An 18,411-nucleotide genomic window follows, 5' to 3' on the forward strand; every position below is an offset into this window, starting at 1 on the left:
CTACATGTTACTGAATTATAGGATGTGCTTATTTTTTCACCTGCTTTCTGAATGTTGGTTTATTTTTGGGGAAAGAATGACTACAAAATTTTTTGTTGTTATTGTCACCTGAGCTAATTTGTTTGTTTATAGAAGTTGGAGAGGACCACACAATTGCTATTTAGGCCCTGATAAGTTAAAACACAGAACTGAAGGATGGTGTACTTTGTTTTTCCCATGATAGTATATTATTTAATGTTTTCCTTTTTGAATGTGACAGGGTATGTACTAAAATTGAAAAAAAAAATACCACTGTCCGTGGTCAGTAGTAAAACATTATTCTTTACCAATTTTAAATTACAATTTTTAGGAACCAAATAAATGTACAATCCCAAGCGGGAACTGCTAAACCAATTCAGACTGAACCAAGAAAGCATAGAAAACTTGTATATTAGCATGGTTCAGTGGATGCACCGTCATTGGTTGAAAGCTTCTCTATTACTGCGTTACCAAATTCTTTAAAATGAGTTGAAATGAAAATGTTGTGTCCTGTTTCTCTCTCCCTTTCTGGTTTTCACTGTTACTCACCTAGATGTTTCATCCTGTGGTATTGGTAAGTGGCAGCGATGGTGAAAAGCTCGTGGACATTCTTTACAGTGCACCAGAACTCCTTCTTCATTACAAATGAAGCATGCATCATCGTTAGCCTGATCCAGCTGGTACGGAAAATAAGAACATTGAGGCATTATATGATTATATGTAGTTTTTACTCACCTTTTAAAATATATCCAATTATTATTATAACTATAAAAATTATGAAGACTAAACTAATCCAATCCAACTCAAACAGTAACAGATGCCCAACAGTTACACCTTTGGTCTCCTACCATACAAGGCTCATTCCCAAGCTCAAAGATGAGTCAATAACATTATATTGGCTTTACGATTCTCATAAACTATATGGCCAAAAGTATGTAGACACCTGACCATCACACACGTATGTGCTTGTTGAACGTCCCATTCTGGGAAGTCTTTCCACTAGATTTTGAGACGTGGCTGTAGGGATTTTGGGGCGTGGCTGTGGGAATTTTGGGGTGGGGCTGTGGGGATTTGTGATCATTCCGCTACAAGAGTGTTAGTGAGGATGAAGTCAGGTGCTGATGTTGGGATGTCGAGAAGGCTCCGGTTCCAGTTCATCCCAAAGGTGTTCAGTGGGGTTGAGGTCAGGGATCTGTGCAAAACACTCCAGATCTTCCACCTTCTTCCAACATTAACACTTAACACACCATGTCTTCATGGAGCTTGCTTTGTGTACAGGCGCATCCTCATGCTGGAACAGTGTTTGGGTCTCTTAGTTCCAGTGAAGGGAAACTGTAACGCTTTAGCACACAGAGACTTTCTGTACAATTGTGTGCTTCAAACTTTGTAGCAACAGTTTGGGAAAAACACATATGGGTGGGATGGTCAGGTGTCCACATACTTTTGGCCATATAGTTTATATAACACATAACATCACTGATATGTAATCATGGTAAACATAACATAACACCCACTGAATCAAAGAATGTATCAGACTTTGCATCACGTTCCATTCATTTCTAACCTTCGTCTAATCTTCATCTAATGTCCATGTTTAAAGTTTTGGAGGTTGTAGCCTTACTGGCTCTTTGTTTTTAGTGTTTGAGCAATCCCATTCACTGACTTCCAACAGAATAAAAAGAACTGTTGAACACTGTGAAGGAAGCATGGTGCAGAGCGAGGTGTGACAAGTGCTTTAGGTAGGAGTGTTTTAACTCGGATGGAATGTAGCAATGGGGTGGTGTTGGAGAACTGAAAAACAAATCCTGAAGCTGCATTCTGGACTCATTGCAAAAGGTCAGATGTTTTAATGGCATCATGTATTTAAAAAGTTGTTGAAGATGCCTGGTTTGCAAGACTGGTAGATTATTTGCATCAGGTTGTTGGGTCAGGGGTTTCAGACTCACTGGGTTATTAGGACATGGGGTTCTCCTGGACTGGGGGTTGGAACCAGTGGACTCCACTGTGAAACGAGAAAATAACAAATCATAGTACAGCAGAACAACCCAAAGTTTGCAATTCAGCATGAGCAAAAATACAGATATTAATTACATTTATGTCCAGTTTCTAACTAAGCCTGTGATGATGAGACCAATCGTTATAAAATAAACAAATAACACTCACTTTTTTGTAAACACATTAAACTGTGCTTGCCTATTACACTTGAACTTTATGCATCATGTCTTCTTTCTACCCTGCTTTCTAAACTGCCTACTCCTTTTTCTCCCTAAAATTATTCATATTAGAAATATTTTATCTTATTCATTTAACTTAAGCTTTTGGAGAAAAGGATAAATATTCAAAGAGAAGTCACACCAGTGATGTTGCTCAGCTCAGTGTGGTAAAGTCAGAGCAGGTTTTGGGGAGTTAGTACTCGGGTGAATTATCAGTCCAAACAGGATTTCGCAGAACTTTTTTGTGATTGTTATGGCCAATAATGCTTGATTTTGCTTCTGCATTTAAAAAGATGCAATTTGCAACCTCTGTTGCGCATTTTTACAGAAAACTACTTGAATTGGTGAAATCGCACTTGGACGAAATTGTTTTTCACAGTGATGTTTGTTTCTAAATGAGACCTTTTAGCTTTTAGTATTCATGTTTGACGAACGTGAATCAAAGGTGGCTTTGGCTGAATGAGCGTTGTGATGACGTCACATGATTCATCTTGGCCCCATCTGTGGAAAATCTGCAGAAAATCTGCGGTGATTTTGAAAAATTGTAAACTCCTGGAGGGACTGAATAATGCCAGTTAAACATTACAATCTCTACTGGTTTCCAGTATGTGCAGTATCAGCATTGCCTGTACAGATTCAGAATAGTAACCACACACTGAACATCCACTTTATTAGGAACAGCTTGTGTAACAGTGTAAATTTGCTGTCCCCTCAAAATAACTCAACACACAGACTTTAATGTCTAAACCTCTGGCAACACAAGTGAGTACACCCCTAAGAGAAAATGAGTTATTTTGAAGTTACAGCAAATTTACACTGTTACACAAGCTGTACACTCACTACTTTACATTGTAGCAAAGAGTCATTTCTTCAGTGTTGTCACATGAAAAGATATAATCAAATATTTACACAAATGTGAAGGGTGTACATATATATATATATATATATATATATATATATATATATATATATATATATATATATATATATATGAGTGTGTGTGTGTGTGTGTGTGTGTGTGTGTGTGCGTGTAAAAAAATATTTTTTTTGCAAGAAACATTTATGTCTTGTTATAAAGTTATAAATTGTTATGTGACTGCCAGGGTGAGCGTTTTTGATATTTCTTATTTCTTATAATTCTTACGGGGATTTTTCCAATGAAATGTTGTAGAAGTAATCATCTCAATATTTAAACAATTGCTGAGATTAATAGAAATAAAGTGTTGAATACTGATATTATCTGTTTCCCGCCTTGTTAATTCATTGTTGATAATTATTGTGAGAAATCATTAACGTGATCAGTGTCTTCACACAGATGAGTATCATTTTCATTAATTATAATATATAACTAAAGGCAAACTGAGCAAATTTGTTATTTCAGATGAGTGTATCAAGTAGACTTTGTATTTTTGTCTTCACTTGTAAATATTTGAAAAGCTTAATTCTGTGTGTGTGTGTGTGTGTGTGTGTGTGTGTGTGTGTGTGTGTGTGTATATATATATATATATATATATATATATATATATATATATATATATATATATATATATATACAGTGAGGGAAAAAAGTATTTGATCCCCTGCTGATTTTGATTTGTACGTTTGCCCACTGACAAAGAAATGATCAGTCTATAATTTTAATGATAGATTTATTTGAACAGTGAGAGACAGAATAACAACAAAAAAATCCAGAAAAACGCATGTCAAAAATGTTATAAATTGATTTGCATTTTAATGAGGGAAATAAGTATTTGACTCCTCTGCAAAACATGACTTAGTACTTGGTTTAAAAACCCTTGTTGGCAATCACAGAGGTCAGACGTTTCTTGTAGTTGGCCACCAGGTTTGCACACATCTCAGGAGGGATTTTGTCCCACTCTTTGCAGATCTTCTCCAAATCATTAAGGTTTTGAGGCTGACGTTTGGCAACTCGAACCTTCAGCTCTCTCCACAGATTTTCTATGGGATTAAGGTCTGGAGACTGCCTAGGTCACTCCAGGACCTTAATGTGCTTCTTCTTGAGCCACTCCTTTGTTGCCTTGGCCGTGTGTTTTGGGTCATTGTCATGCTGGACTATCCATCCACGACCCATTTTCAATGCCCTGTCTGAGGGAAGGAGGTTCTCACCCAAAATTTGAGGGTACATGGCCCCGTCCATTGTCCCTTTGATGCGGTGAAGTTGTCCTGTCCCCTTAGCAGAAAAAAACCCCCAAAGCATAATGTTTCCACCTCCATGTTTGACGGTGAGGATGGTGTTCCAGGGGTCATAGGCAGCATTCCTCCTCCTCCAAACACGGCGAGTTGAGTTGATGCCAAAGAGCTCCATTTTGGTCTCATCTGACCTCAACACTTTCACCCAGTTGTCCTCTGAATCATTCAGATGTTCATTGGCAAACTTCAGACGGGCATATATATGTGCTTTCTTGAGCAGAGGACCTTGCGCGCGCTGCAGGATTTCAGTCCTTCACGGCATAGTGTGTTACCAATTGTTTTCTTGGTGATTATGGTCCCAGCTGCCTTGAGATCATTGACAAGATCCTCCCGTGTAGTTCTGGGCTGATTCCTCACTGTTCTCATGATCAATGCAACTCCACGAGGTGAGACCTTGCATGGAGCCCCAGGCTGAGGGAGACTGACAGTTCTTTTGTGCTTCTTCCATTTGCGAATAATCGCACCAACTGTTGTCACCTTCTCACCAAGCTGCTTGGCAATGGTCTTGTAGCCCATTCCAGACTACCATTAAAATTATAGACTGATCATTTCTTTGTCAGTGGGCAAACGTACAAAATCAGCAGGGGATCAAATACTTTTTTCCCTCACTGTATATATATATATATATATATATATATATATATATATATATATATATATATATATATATATATATATATATATTACTGTATTTTATATTATTATTATATTGTTTATGTAGAATGTATATATTACATATGGTGGACAGTTGTGCAATTGGATCTATTACCTTTACCTTTTTAAATCTTAAGTACAGACCAAGAGACTATTCACTGCTGTGAATGTCACTAAACATTGTAAGCATGAGTTTAAAATCAATAGTGACTACATGCAGTACATATGACAACTGCGTTTTAAATGGAATTCAAGTGATAAACTGGACATTTTCTCTAGACTCAGGAAATTTTTGAATGGTGTCTCTATGCTCATCCAAAGTGGAGAAAGCTTATCAGAAGTGATATGAGTTTGCATGTTCTCCCTGTCCTGTGGGGGTTTCCTCCAGGTACTCCAGTTTCCTCCCCAGTTCAAAGACATGCATAGTAGGCTGATTGGCTGATTGGCATGGCCCTGGTAGGCTGATTGGAATGTCCAAAGTGTCCATAGTGTATGAATGGGTGTGTGAATGTATGTGTGATTGTGTGCCCTGCGATGGATTGGTTAATCAGCTCCTCCGGCGGTGTTAAATCCAACTGAATAGATATTCGGTCGGTGCACATCTTTTTACTCTATAAAACAAAATGATGTTTTTTCCTGAGTTACTAAATGTACAATAAAGCACATATTATTCAACAGAAAAGGCCAGTTGTTATAATTACTTACTTTTTATGCGGGTAAAACACTCCTCCGGTATCCTGAACATGGCATTGACTGTTGTCGAAAAAACCTGAAGGAGTCTCTGTAACATGAACCTGTGAGAGAGTTACGCTCTTTGTACATGGCAGACACACCTTGTCTGTCTATGTGTAGCCTGAATGCAAAATGAAACGAATAACATAACATTTCACTTCATGGCTTCACTTCATAATATGGTTTTGATCTTTAATTGCTTGTATAAGTTTTGCCAGTAGTGAATATAATAGCACTTAGATGGAGTAGACTAAAACAACATAGAATAAAATAGAGCTTTGATAGGCTTGGGATAGATCAGAATATAATGGAATAGAATACAACATTAATGGTCAGTGATTACTCAATTTATTGTGGTGGTCTGTGATTACCTGTGATCATGATGTCATTTTACAGCACTGATCAGTGATTGGTACATTTACAGAGGTGATTGGCCCTTTAAGCGTTCACAGAAGAGGTGGGTCTTTGGCCATTTTTTGAAGATAGTGATGGATTCTGTTGTCCGGGTTGAGTTTGGAAGTTCATTCCACCGCTGAGGGACAGTGGTATTTCTGTGGATTTTATGAAGGAAATACTTTTTTAAGAAATGAATTCATTTTTATCAGTAAAGTGGGGGACGTAGGCTCACTTACTTTAGCAGTGTTTTTATTATTTTGTGTTATGTTATTTAAGTGAAATGAAGTTAATGATGCACATCAATAAATCAACACGTTACCAGTCTCTCTCTCTGTCTCTCTCTCACTCTCTCTCTCTCTCTCTCTGTAGAAGGTAATAAAGATGAAAAGTGAAAACAGAAGGCAGAAAGGTGTGTATGAGATTTTGGACTGGGGTGGAGAAGCAGGGAGGCGGTGTATAAAGCAGTTTTGGAGGTATGTGTCTCAGGATCACATCCTTCAGAAATATCCTTTTCTGCGCTCACTCCAGACCAGCTTAGGTCAGTCAATACAGTATATTTCCCCTGTGTGTTCATTATTAAATTATATGAATTCATATGACTGTTATGGTTAAATTGGGCTTTTTAAGTACTTTTTAAATGTACTTTAAGTATTGAAATAAGTTTTAATTTCAAGAGTTTTGAAATAGTTTTTTTTTTTGCTTTATTCTGAATCATATCCTGAAGTACACAGTGTCTCTGGTTTATGGATCTCTCAGGATTAATGAAAAGTTACCCAATGTAAAGAAACTGGCAGGAAATAAGGAAAAGAAGGCAGAGCAAAAAAAGCATGGAGCAAAGAGAAAGAAAAGTGTTGATGAAACAGAAGGGGAGGATGCAGGCCCTTGTTCTGTGTCCAGCTCCAGCCAGAAGAAGCCCAAGCCCTGTAGGTTCAATTCAGTTGTATTTGTTTAGTGCTTTTTACAATGGCCATTGTCTCAAAGCCGCTTTACAGAAATATATAAAGACAGAATACAGATTTTAAGTGTGTGGATTTATCCCTACTGAGCGAGCTGGTGGTGACGGTGGTGAAATGAGGAAGAAACCTTGAGAGGAACCAGACTCAAAACGGAACCCATCCTCATCTGGGTAACAATGGATAGTGTGAAAGTATAAGAAAGTTAATTATCGGTTTTATATGAAGTCTGTTTGTTGAACTAGTCCACGGTTCACTAAAGGAGACCTGAGTGTAAAACTGCATGTGGTTACTGCAGTCCCAAGGCTATCGCAGCAACCGTAGTCCCAGCGACCACAGCGAGAACGTCCATGTGGAATTGAGGTCCAAAACCATTTCATGGTACTTCAAGCGGTACCGTCCTCAGCAATCTCCAGGCTGTAGCCTCCAGTTGATGAGAGCTCCATCCAGAGGTAGGGTATCCAGCTGGATCAGGCAGGTCCGGAGAGAAGAAAGGGTCAGGATCACTGGCATCTCTATAAAATCATGTGTGGCTCAAAAGAGTGAGAGGGAGGAAAAGAGAGGGAGAGATTATTAGGTATGCTTACTATCCTGTGATGGATAAAACTGTGTACTTTGCATAAAATAAAGTCTATTCATGGTAAGCTTGAATAAACAATTAGAGTTTTCAGCATAGACTTAAACACTGAGACTGTGTCTGAGTCCCGAACACTAATTGGAAGACTGTTCCATAACTGTGGGACTTAGTAAGAGAAAACTTTTCCCCCTGGTGTAGCCTTCACTATTCGAGGTACCAACAAATATCCTGCACCTTTTGATCTAAGTAGGCATGGCTGATCATAGAAAACCAAAAGGTCGCTTAGATACTGTGGCGTGAAACCATTTAGTGCTTTATAGGTTGATAATAGTATTTTATAATTAATGCGAGATTTAACTGGGAGCCAATGCAGTGTGGATAAGATCGGGGTGATGTGGTCGTATCTTCTGGTTCTAGTTAGGACTCTAGCAGCTGCATTCTGGAATAACTGGAGTTTGTTTATGCTCCTACTGGAACATCCAGACAGTAAGGCATTACAGTAATCTAGTCTAGAGGTGACGAAAGCATGAACTAATATTTCTGCATCATGTATTGACAATATATTTCTTATCTTAGAAATATTTCTGAGATGAAAGAAGGCTATCCTAATAATATTATCTACATGAGCATCAAATGAAAGACTAGATTGTCATTTTATAATTTATTTTAACTGAAAAGTATCAATTAAATGGCTTCGGTTTAGTGATTGGTGCACACTTTGTCAGAAAACAGGACTGTTTTTTGCAAAATGCAGCATGATATATATATATACAGTGAGGGAAAAAAGTATTTGATCCCCTGCTGATTTTGTACGTTTGCCCACTGACAAAGAAATGATCCATCTATAACTTTAATCGTAGATTTATTTGAACAGTGAGAGACAGAATAACAACAAAAAAATCCAGAAAAATGCATGTCAAAAATTTTATAAATTGTTTTGCATTTTAATTAGGGAAATAAGTATTTGACCCCCTCTCAATCAGAAAGATTTCTGGCTCCCAGGTGTCTTTTATACAGGTAACGAGCTGAGATTAGGAGCACACTCTTAAAGGGAGTTCTCCTAATATCAGTTTGTTACCTGTATAAAAGACACCTGTCCACAGAAGCAATCAATCAGTCAGATTCCAAACTCTCCACCATGGCCAAGACCAAAGAGCTCTCCAAGGATGTCAGGGACAAGATTGTAGACCTACACAAGTCTGGAATGGGCTACAAGACCATTGCCAAGCAGCTTGGTGAGAAGGTGACAACAGTTGGTGCGATTATTCGCAAATGGAAGAAACACAAAAGAACTGTCAATCTCCCTCGGCCTGGGGCTCCATGCAAGATCTCACCTCGTGGAGTTGCAGTGATCATGAGAACAGTGAGGAATCAGCCCAGAACTACACGGGAGGATCTTGTCAATGATCTCAAGGCAGCTGGGACCATAGTCACCAAGAAAACAATTGGTAACACACTACGCCATGAAGGACTGAAATCCTGCAACGCCTGCAAGGTCTGCTGCTCAAGAAAGCACATATACAGTGAGGGAAAAAAGTATTTGATCCCCTGCTGATTTTGTACGTTTGCCCACTGACAAAGAAATGATCAGTCTATAATTTTAATGGTAGTTGTATTTGAACAGTGAGAGACAGAATAACAACAAAAAAATCAGAAAAACGGATGTCGAAAATTTTATAAATTAATTTGCATTTTAATGAGGGAAAAAAGTATTTGACCCCCTCTCAATCAGAAAGATTTCTGGCTCCCAGGTGTCTTTTATACAGGTAATGAGCTGAGATTAGGAGCACACTCTTAAAGGGAGTGCTCCTAATATCAGTTTGTTACCTGTATAAAAGACACCTGTCCACAGAAGCAATCAATCAATCAGATTCCAAACTCTCCACCATGGCCAAGACCAAAGAGCTCTCCAAGGATGTCAGGGACAGGATTGTAGACCTACACAAGTCTGGAATGGGCTACAAGACCATTGCCAAGCAGCTTGGTGAGAAGGGGACAACAGTTGGTGCGATTATTCGCAAATGGAAGAAGCACAAAAGAACTGTCAATCTCCCTCGGCCTGGGGCTCCATGCAAGATCTCACCTCGTGGAGTTGCATTGATCATGAGAACAGTGAGGAATCAGCCCAGAACTACACGGGAGGATCTTGTCAATGATCTCAAGGCAGCTGGGACCATAGTCACCAAGAAAACAATTGGTAACACACTACGCCGTGAAGGACTGAAATCCTGCAGCGCGCAAGGTCCGCTGCTCAAGAAAGCACATATACATGCCCGCTGAAGTTTGCCAATGAACATCTGAATGATTCAGAGGACAACTGGGTGAAAGTGTTGAGGTCAGATGAGACCAAAATGGAGCTCTTTGGCATCAACTCAACTCGCCGTGTTTGGAGGAGGAGGAATGCTGCCTATGACCCCTGGAACACCATCCCCACCGTCACACATGGAGGTGGAAACATTATGCTTTGGGAGTGTTTTTCTGCTAAGGGAACAGAACAACTTCACCGCATCAAAGGGACGATGGACGGGGCCATGTACCGTCAAATCTTGGGTGAGAACCTCCTCCTCAAAGCCAGGGCATTGAAAATGGGTCGTGAATGAGTATTTTCCAGCATGACAATGACCCAAAACACACGGCCAAGGCAACAAAGGAGTGGCTCAAGAAGAAGCACATTAAGGTCCTGGAGTGGCCTAGCCAGTCTCCAGACCTTAATTCCATAGAAAATCTGTGGAGGGAGCTGAAGGTTCGAGTTGCCAAACGTCAGCCTCGAAACCTTAATGATTTGGAGAAGATCTGCAAAGAGGAGTGGGACAAAATCCCTCCTGAGATGTGTGCAAACCTGGTGGCCAACTACAAGAAACGTCTGACCTCTGTGATTGCCATCAAGGGTTTTTAAACCAAGTACTAAGTCATGTTTTGCAGAGGGGTAAAATACTTATTTCCCTCATTAAAATGCAAATCAATTTATAACATTTTTGACATGCGTTTTTCTGGATTTTTTTGTTGTTATTCTGTCTCTCACTGTTCAAAAAATCTACCATTAAAGTTATAGACTGTTATCATTACAGAAAGTTATCATTTCTTTGTCAGTGGGCAAACGTACAAAATCAGCAGGGGATCAAATACTTTTTTCCCTCACTGTATATATATATATATATATATATATATATATATATATATATATATATATATATATATATACACACACACACACACACACTAGGTACAGCGGAGGCTCTCAATCTTTTTATAGATTAGATATAGATAGGGATGCCTTTAATTGCATCAAAATAATAATAATAATAATAATAATAATAATAATAATAATAATAATAATAAATTCACAGACCCCCTCAGGACAGATATGACACTCTAGAACTGTTACATAGTGAACTACACACAGATGATGATGATGATGATGAACAGTGGGAAATTTTATTGATACAGCAATAACAGACTGAATGAATAAAATGACGGAGAGGGAACAAATCTGAGCTGCAAATTCGGCCGAGTAACACAGAACAAAAACAGAAGTCTGTCATATCACAGCAAACCAGCAAATCCATTTCCAAGGAGGCACCACTAACTACAAACATGGCCACTGAGGACTACATTTCCCACACAAGCACACGCTTGCCTTCGCTGGAGTACTAACTACACACGCCTGTACCCAATCTCACAGACAGCACATAGGCAGTATTTAAAACACTTTTTGAACACTCAGACTATGCGAAGTAAACATTCAGCCGACATGTTGCTGCTGTTATCCAAGCCTTATACTTGTGTTTTGCGAAAGTGATATTAGACCATTGTTTATGTTCTTGACCTCGATTCTCTGCCTTGCCTAGTTTTGTCTATTTGCCTGATCACCCGACCTCTGCCTGTTTATTGGCTGTACAGTACTGTGTGACTAAAGAACTGTAAATTGAGTCATGTGTGGATCTTTCGCTGACCAACAGGACGGCTCGATTAAAGTGTATACATGCTGGATGAAGTAGTGCTACAAGTCCGATTTGGAAGTTCGATTTCAGTATGATTTCAGTTGGACTAAAGAGCTTACATGGCATTTAAAAAAATGTGAATTAATGCTTTAGCTTGATTGAAATTGGGCTCTTAATGTGCATGTAAATGTCCGCGGACCGGAGGTCTCCACGGCCTGGATGTCCATTCACATTTGTGTGACTGTCTACTGTGCTGTCCTGACAAAAATGAATAAATAAATAAACACAGAATCCGAGTTGCTTGAAGTCCAGTGTGATGTTTCCACAGTCAGTGATGATTTGGGTTGCCATGTCATCTGCTGGTGTTGGTCCACAGTGTTTTCTCAAGTCGAGAGTCGATGCAGCGTCTACCAGGAGAGTTTAGAGCACTTCATGCTTCTATCTGCTGACGAGCTTTATGGAGATGTTGATTGCCTTTTCCAGCAGGACTCGGCACCTGCCCACAGTGCCAAAGCTACTAGTAACTGGTTTGCTGAGCAAAGTATTACTGTGCTTGATTGTCCAGCCGACTCACCTGACGTGAACCCCATAGAGAATCTCTGAGAGACACCAGACCCAACAATACAGACGAGCTGAAGGCCGCTATCAATGCAACCTGGACTTCCAGAACACCTCAGCAGTGCCACAGGCTGATCGCCTCCATGCCACGCTGCATTCATGCAGTAATTCATGCAAAAGGATTAAAGCCACAACCAAGTATTGAGCGCATAAATTAACATACAGTATCTCACAAAAGTGAGTACACCCCACACATTTTTGTAAATATTTGATTATATCTTTTCATGTGACAATACTGAAGAAATGACACTTTGTTACAATGTAAAGTAGTGAGTGTACATCTTGTGTAACAGTGTAAATTTGCTGTCCCCTCAAAATAACTCAACATATAGCCATTAATGTCTAAACCACTGGAAACAAAAGTGAGTACACCACTAAGTGAAAATGTCCAAATTGGGCCAAAAGTGGCAATATTTTGTGTGGCCACCATTATTTTCCAGCGCGGGGCATGGAGTTCACCAGAGCTTCACAGGTTGCCACTGGAGTCCTCTTCCACTCCTCCATGGCGACATCACGGAGCTGGTGGATGTTAGAGACCTTGTACTCCTTCACCTTCCGGTTGAGGATGCTCCACAGATGGTCAATAGGGTTTAGGTCTGGAGACATGCTTGGCCAGTCCATCACCTTCACCCTCAGCTTCTTTAGCAAGGCAGTGGTCATCCTGGAGGTGTGTTTGGGGTCATTATCATGCTGGAATACTGCCCTGTGGCCCAGTCTCTGAAGGGAGGGGATCATGCTCTGCTTCAGTATGTCACAGTACATGTTGGCATTCATGGTTGGCCATTCATGGTCTGCATGGCTTGAAATATTTCACTTTATGTGTAATGAATCTAGAATATATGAAAGTTCCACTTTTTTAACTTTTTTAATTAAATTAAGGAATCATGAATTAATTCCATGATATTAATTTTTTTTTAGATGCACCTGTATTAATAATTATATATACATTTATATAATTGTTAGGGGTTTTGATAAATTCAAATGTTATTTTATTATGAGAACAATTCATTTTGTTCTGTGTCCAGGTTTCCATTTACACAAATAAGCAAGGTGTGGCTCATACGCTCAAATTATGATGTTTCCCTGTCACTGGCTTAGGTGACTCATCATAGATGTAGTATATGTGTGTAGACTACTGGATGTCACGTGATTGGGGGCGTGTTTCAGGGTTTCTCGAGCACAACAAATCCTCAGTCAGCACTCAATCCTACTCAGGATCACGAAGCTAGAGTCTGACATTAAGAAGAAGAGATTTGTTTTTGACGGATGAACAGCATCCGAATGGCTCTGCCAGATTCTCTAACAGATGAGGAGTTGATAAAATTTCTTCACCATAAGAAGACAGAGATCTCCTCTTGTATAGAGGAACCACTCACCTTCCTCAACCAGCTCCGAGACCATGACCTAGTACCTGAGGATCTCTACCAGGTAAGAGATCATAATACTTTACACCATGCCTCTATTCCAGAATTGATTTTGGGAATTGAGTGTCAATGTTACAGTTGATCAGAGTTTATTATTGGGTCTGATGGTATAAGGTGACAGCTGACCGGAAGTGAAACTGAAACATTGCGCGTGCGTTTACGAAATAAATTGCAGTACTCAGTGTAAGAGCATTAGCACACATGACTGTGAATCCCTCACACTCACCTCCACTGAATATATGCTTTTTTACATTGTATATTTTACTTTATTTATTTAACATTTCTGAAAGAAGCCTCAGTGTCAGTGCTTTGAGGTAAATCTGAGGGGACAGCGGCCAGGACGTTTTCTTAGTGCCACCAGGAAACGTGCAAACAAAAGAAACATTTTCCTAAAGGAAGTTGCTGATTAGTACAGTGGAGGTGTTGATTAGTACAGTGTAGGTGTTGATCAGTACAGTGGAGGTAGTAGGCCTACCTCAGTACAGTGGAGGTAGTAGGCCTATAGTGGTTTTTCAGTGTAAAAACTATAATCCTGCACATCAACAATTGCGTGTTGTGGAATGAAAATCTTTGGGATTAATAAAACTAAATTCAGCTTCTGATGGCACTTTATTTTTAGTGTTGAAAGCATTTGCACAGGTATTTGGGTACACATGATCAAAGCTGTGCATATATATACACATACTGTACATAAGTAAACGTTCGTTTTAATAAATCCCACATTGTGCTTTTACCTGCTGTTCACATCACTTACACACATGCACATCACTACTAAATGGGGGTTCTGAGTGTGTTCTCTCTCTCTCTCGCAGAAGGTAAAAAAGATGAAAAATAAGGAGAGAAAGCAGGAAGGTGTGTATGAGATTTTGGACTGGGTAGAGAAGAAACAAGGACAGCATGTGAAACTGTTTTGGAGTTGTGTGTTTCAGGATCACATCCTGCAGAAATATCCCAGACTCAGCGGGCTCAAAAAAAGGCTTTTTGATGGTCAGTCATTCCATTTCTTCACCTTTCCATGCAAATTGATTGTATTTTTGTATTTCCACTTTTTTCACTCAACAAATGTTGGATGATTGGATATGAACCATTATCTGAGTTGTAGTTACGTGGGTGCTTTTTTTTTCTTCATTCTGAATACCAGCTAAAATGACAGAGTCTCCTGTTTTAGGTCCCTTTAGGATTTCTGCAAGGCTTAGCAAGGCAGAGAAACCAACCATTAATACGGAAGTTGAGAGAAAGGAAAAGAAGCAAGAGCAAAGGAAGGGTGAAACAAAGAGAAAGAAAAGTGGTGAAGAGATACATGAGGAGGAACCAGGCCCTTCTTCTGTGTACACCCAAAAGAAACCAGCCAAGAAGCCCACACTCTGTAAGTCAGTAGAAATGTGCTGTTTAATGTATGGTTTAGAATTTCTATACTCTAAGTATAAGGACAATAAATGGAGTGTCACTTAATGATAATTTTAGAAAATTAATGGTTAAACGTTAAATTTAGACAATGACTTAATATTGCAATGTGTTTGGGGTAAGAATAAGAATAAGAATTTATGGGTTAAAATCTTTTTTCATTATTTTGTAAGTTCATCTTTTATTTTAACTGAAAAGCATAAATCAAACACATGAATAATTTGTAGTTATTTAATATACAGCATCACTATCACCTAGTTAAAAAAAACACAATCAAGATAAAATTAACAATAAAATATATTAAAAAAATTGATTTTTGGACAAACAGGAAGCAATGTTAAAATATTTTTAATGGTGTTTAACGCATGTCACAGAACAGGTGAAGTTGGATGTAGATTTTATTTAAAAACCAGGCAAATAATCCAAAACACAATTCCAAGAGTGTTTGCATGTCCAGGTTATTCAAAAGGTGAAGGTAACTGTTAAATGTATTTGGTTGCATGCTGTGTTGTGGTGGGGCATTCTGGGAAATGGCCTTTAAGGCAGAAGCCGGTAGTGACATGACACTCTTCCTTCTAGCCCAACTTTTAGAGAAAGGGGAACTTCCTGTTACCTGCGGAGTGAAAAAAGGCACTTTGTATCGAGACAAGCTTGCTAGAGGTACAACTTTATTTACACATCATTAAATATTATTCTGATAGTTATAGTTTCACATGTTCTGTAAACTCTCAGAGATTGAAAAATCTCCAATGAATATTTCTCATGTCATGTTATTATACATGGTGTAACACTTGATCTAACATTTCTTTAATGGCACATAAAAAATTAATAGATCGCCAGCTGAAACTGTGGAAATATCCTGGCATTATTTTTGTTTAATTTATTTTTTGTTAAACTAATTAAATACTGCCATTAAGAAGCGTATAGATGTAAAAACAATATTTTTTGTTGCATCATGGTCATCAGTGGTACTGTAAAATATGGAATGAGGAAATCTGGACCATACACTGTAAAAACAAAACACTGTACATTTTTACAGTAATTTAATGGCTACCTGGGTTGTCAGTAAAGTACCGTAAAAATTACAGTAAACAACTGTACAATCGGCATGGTAGCTTAGTGGTTAGCATGTTTGCTTCATCTCCATGGTTAAGGGTTTGATTCCTGCTGTGGCCCTGTGTGTGCAGAGTTTGCATGTTCTCCCTGTGCTTCGGGGGTTTCCTCCCCCAGTCCAAAGACATGCATTGTAGGCTGATTGATATGTCCGAAAGTGTCCATAGTGTATGAATGGGTGTGTGAATGTGTGTGATGCTGCCCTACGATGGATTGGCACCCTGTCTGGGGTGTCCCTAGCCTTGTGCCCCCATCCCCCTGCGATAAGCTCCAGGTTCCCCACGGCCCAGTAAGCATAAGAGGTACAGAAAATGGATGGATGGATGGAGCTGTACAATCTTGCACAATATAAAACAACACATCATCTAATACATTTGCTCATTTGGTTGATACAGAATGAATATGAATGAACTGAAGATTAAGAGTCTTGCTCAAGGACCCAACCATGGCCATCTGGCAGTGCTGGGATTTGAACACACAACCTTCTGACCTACAACTTGAAAATGTAACAACTGTGCCAACACTACTAGCTCAACGAGCCTGCGTTGATTCAATGCAATATTTTGGTGGAGTTAATTCAGTGGTAGAAGCGGTCGAATCAATGCACAGTAAGCTAGTTGAGCTGGTTGTGATGGTCAGTGTTTAAGGCTTTAAGTTACAAATCAGAAGGCTGTATGTTCAAATCCCAGCAGGCCCATGGTTGCGTCCTTGAGCATGATCTTAACTTACAGGTCAGTTGTATCCTGCATCAGACAAATGTACTGGAATATGTTTTATTTTAAAATATCTAAGATATTACAGTACTTCACTATAAATATGCTTTACAGATGTTTACTGTACATTTCACCGTACTTTACAGGCAAACCCAGGTTGTAAAATTGACAGCAATTCTTTACAGTGTATATATGGAAGGTGGATAGCAAAAAAGATGTTATCTTACCACTAAGAGTTTTTCTAAGTGAACTTTATTTATTACCTTGCTGAAAGAAAACTTTACTAAGGAAGTCCTGAACCATGAGAATCCACTGTAATCATTATTAATGAGCCCTTGAAGGGCCAAAAAACAAAAGCTGTTATGTTTTTAACAAATTATTATCAATCATGTGTAGACATATACGAACAAAGCCATGTAGTCATACTCTTCATTCTCATACAGAAATAAAGTTGAGTAGTGTCAGAAGGAATCTTCCAGTATAGTTTGTTTTTAAATTGGAATTTAAATAAAGTTTTGTTCCTACAGGAAAGGAGTGTATTTTGTCTGAGGGCGTCTGGTTCACCCCAGGTGAATTTGAGAAATTTTCAGGAAGGGGAAATAGCAAGAACTGGAAACTCTCCATCCGCTACAAAAAGACTACACTGCATAAACTTATACAGGTAAATCTACTCTTTGACTGTCACTTGACAATCACTTGACAGTATTAAGATGCCAACTTGGATGAAACGTTATACCTCAAAAGGGTGAACACACACTGCACTGACATACATAAACTTTTTGCAATACTAAAAATTCCCTTTTTCCCCTTTTTTTTTGAAGACGGGTAAATTGCAGTGTCGATATAGGAAGGCCAGAAGGTGATGTGCCTATTTAGTCTTTTCCAGCTGTATCATGCTTTAAATATTTTGTTATGTTTTTATTCTGTAAAATATTTTTTTTTATTTTGCAGAAAGTGAGATTTCCTTTAAGCTGTGTGGAAAGCTCCAGTTTTCATCAGTACACACAGGCCTTTATTTTGTAGAAGTCCACTCACTGGTCCAACGACAATATCCAATGACATGGTGGAAGGATTCCCGCGCTTTTCTGTCTTTTCGAAGCAATGCGGATACATTTACATTATTACATTTGATATTCCACTTCTGTTTGAATCTGTCTTAAATTAAATCTGACTCCTATTGTAAAAAAAAAATCCTCAGTGTTGTATTTATTTCCTAGTTATTTGTAGATCACGAGTTTATAAACACTTTTGATCTTTTGCATTTAATTAATTCTAGTTAATTCCATACTTTAGATTGTGTTTGTCATTCATATTCCATGTCGCTCAGAGTCTCACGCTGACTGTGTACGCGGATCTCACGGTCACAAACTCGCCAGTCTTGGTCATTAGACAGAGGTAACTGACTAATACTACTCAGATGGCCACCCATGCTTGCCCTTTTATC

The 18,411-nt window shown here is 38.8% G+C and overlaps 1 protein-coding gene and 1 long non-coding RNA gene across 3 annotated transcripts in view; one reads left to right on the forward strand and one right to left on the reverse strand.

The window, feature by feature from the left end:
• The window catches only part of LOC108272865 (uncharacterized), a 51,381-nt gene that overhangs the window by 963 nt on the left and 32,007 nt on the right, over nucleotides 1-18,411 (reverse strand). The window contains exons 2-3 of the long non-coding RNA XR_001814172.2: nucleotides 1,965-2,020; nucleotides 568-695 (exon numbers count right to left, since the gene is read on the reverse strand). This is a non-coding gene — a long non-coding RNA (uncharacterized LOC108272865). The remainder of the gene's footprint in view (nucleotides 1-567; nucleotides 696-1,964; nucleotides 2,021-18,411) is intronic.
• LOC108272845 (autoimmune regulator) lies at nucleotides 13,453-18,166 on the forward strand. 2 transcript variants are annotated; one of them, XM_017481645.3, is made up of 7 exons: nucleotides 13,455-13,741; nucleotides 14,550-14,724; nucleotides 14,906-15,103; nucleotides 15,721-15,801; nucleotides 17,495-17,628; nucleotides 17,789-17,826; nucleotides 17,919-18,163. In XM_017481645.3, the coding sequence occupies exons 1-7, from the start codon at nucleotides 13,580-13,582 to the stop codon at nucleotides 17,923-17,925; spliced, it is 795 nt and encodes a 264-aa protein (XP_017337134.1). In that variant the 5' UTR covers nucleotides 13,455-13,579; the 3' UTR covers nucleotides 17,926-18,163. The 2 variants fall into 2 exon arrangements, with proteins under 2 accessions (XP_017337133.1, XP_017337134.1); XM_017481644.3 differs by lacking the exon at nucleotides 17,789-17,826 and having other exon boundaries at nucleotides 13,453-13,741; nucleotides 17,919-18,166.

The sequence above is a fragment of the Ictalurus punctatus genome, chromosome 12 (assembly GCF_001660625.3).
Source record: "Ictalurus punctatus breed USDA103 chromosome 12, Coco_2.0, whole genome shotgun sequence".
In the NCBI taxonomy this organism is placed as follows: domain Eukaryota; kingdom Metazoa; phylum Chordata; class Actinopteri; order Siluriformes; family Ictaluridae; genus Ictalurus; species Ictalurus punctatus.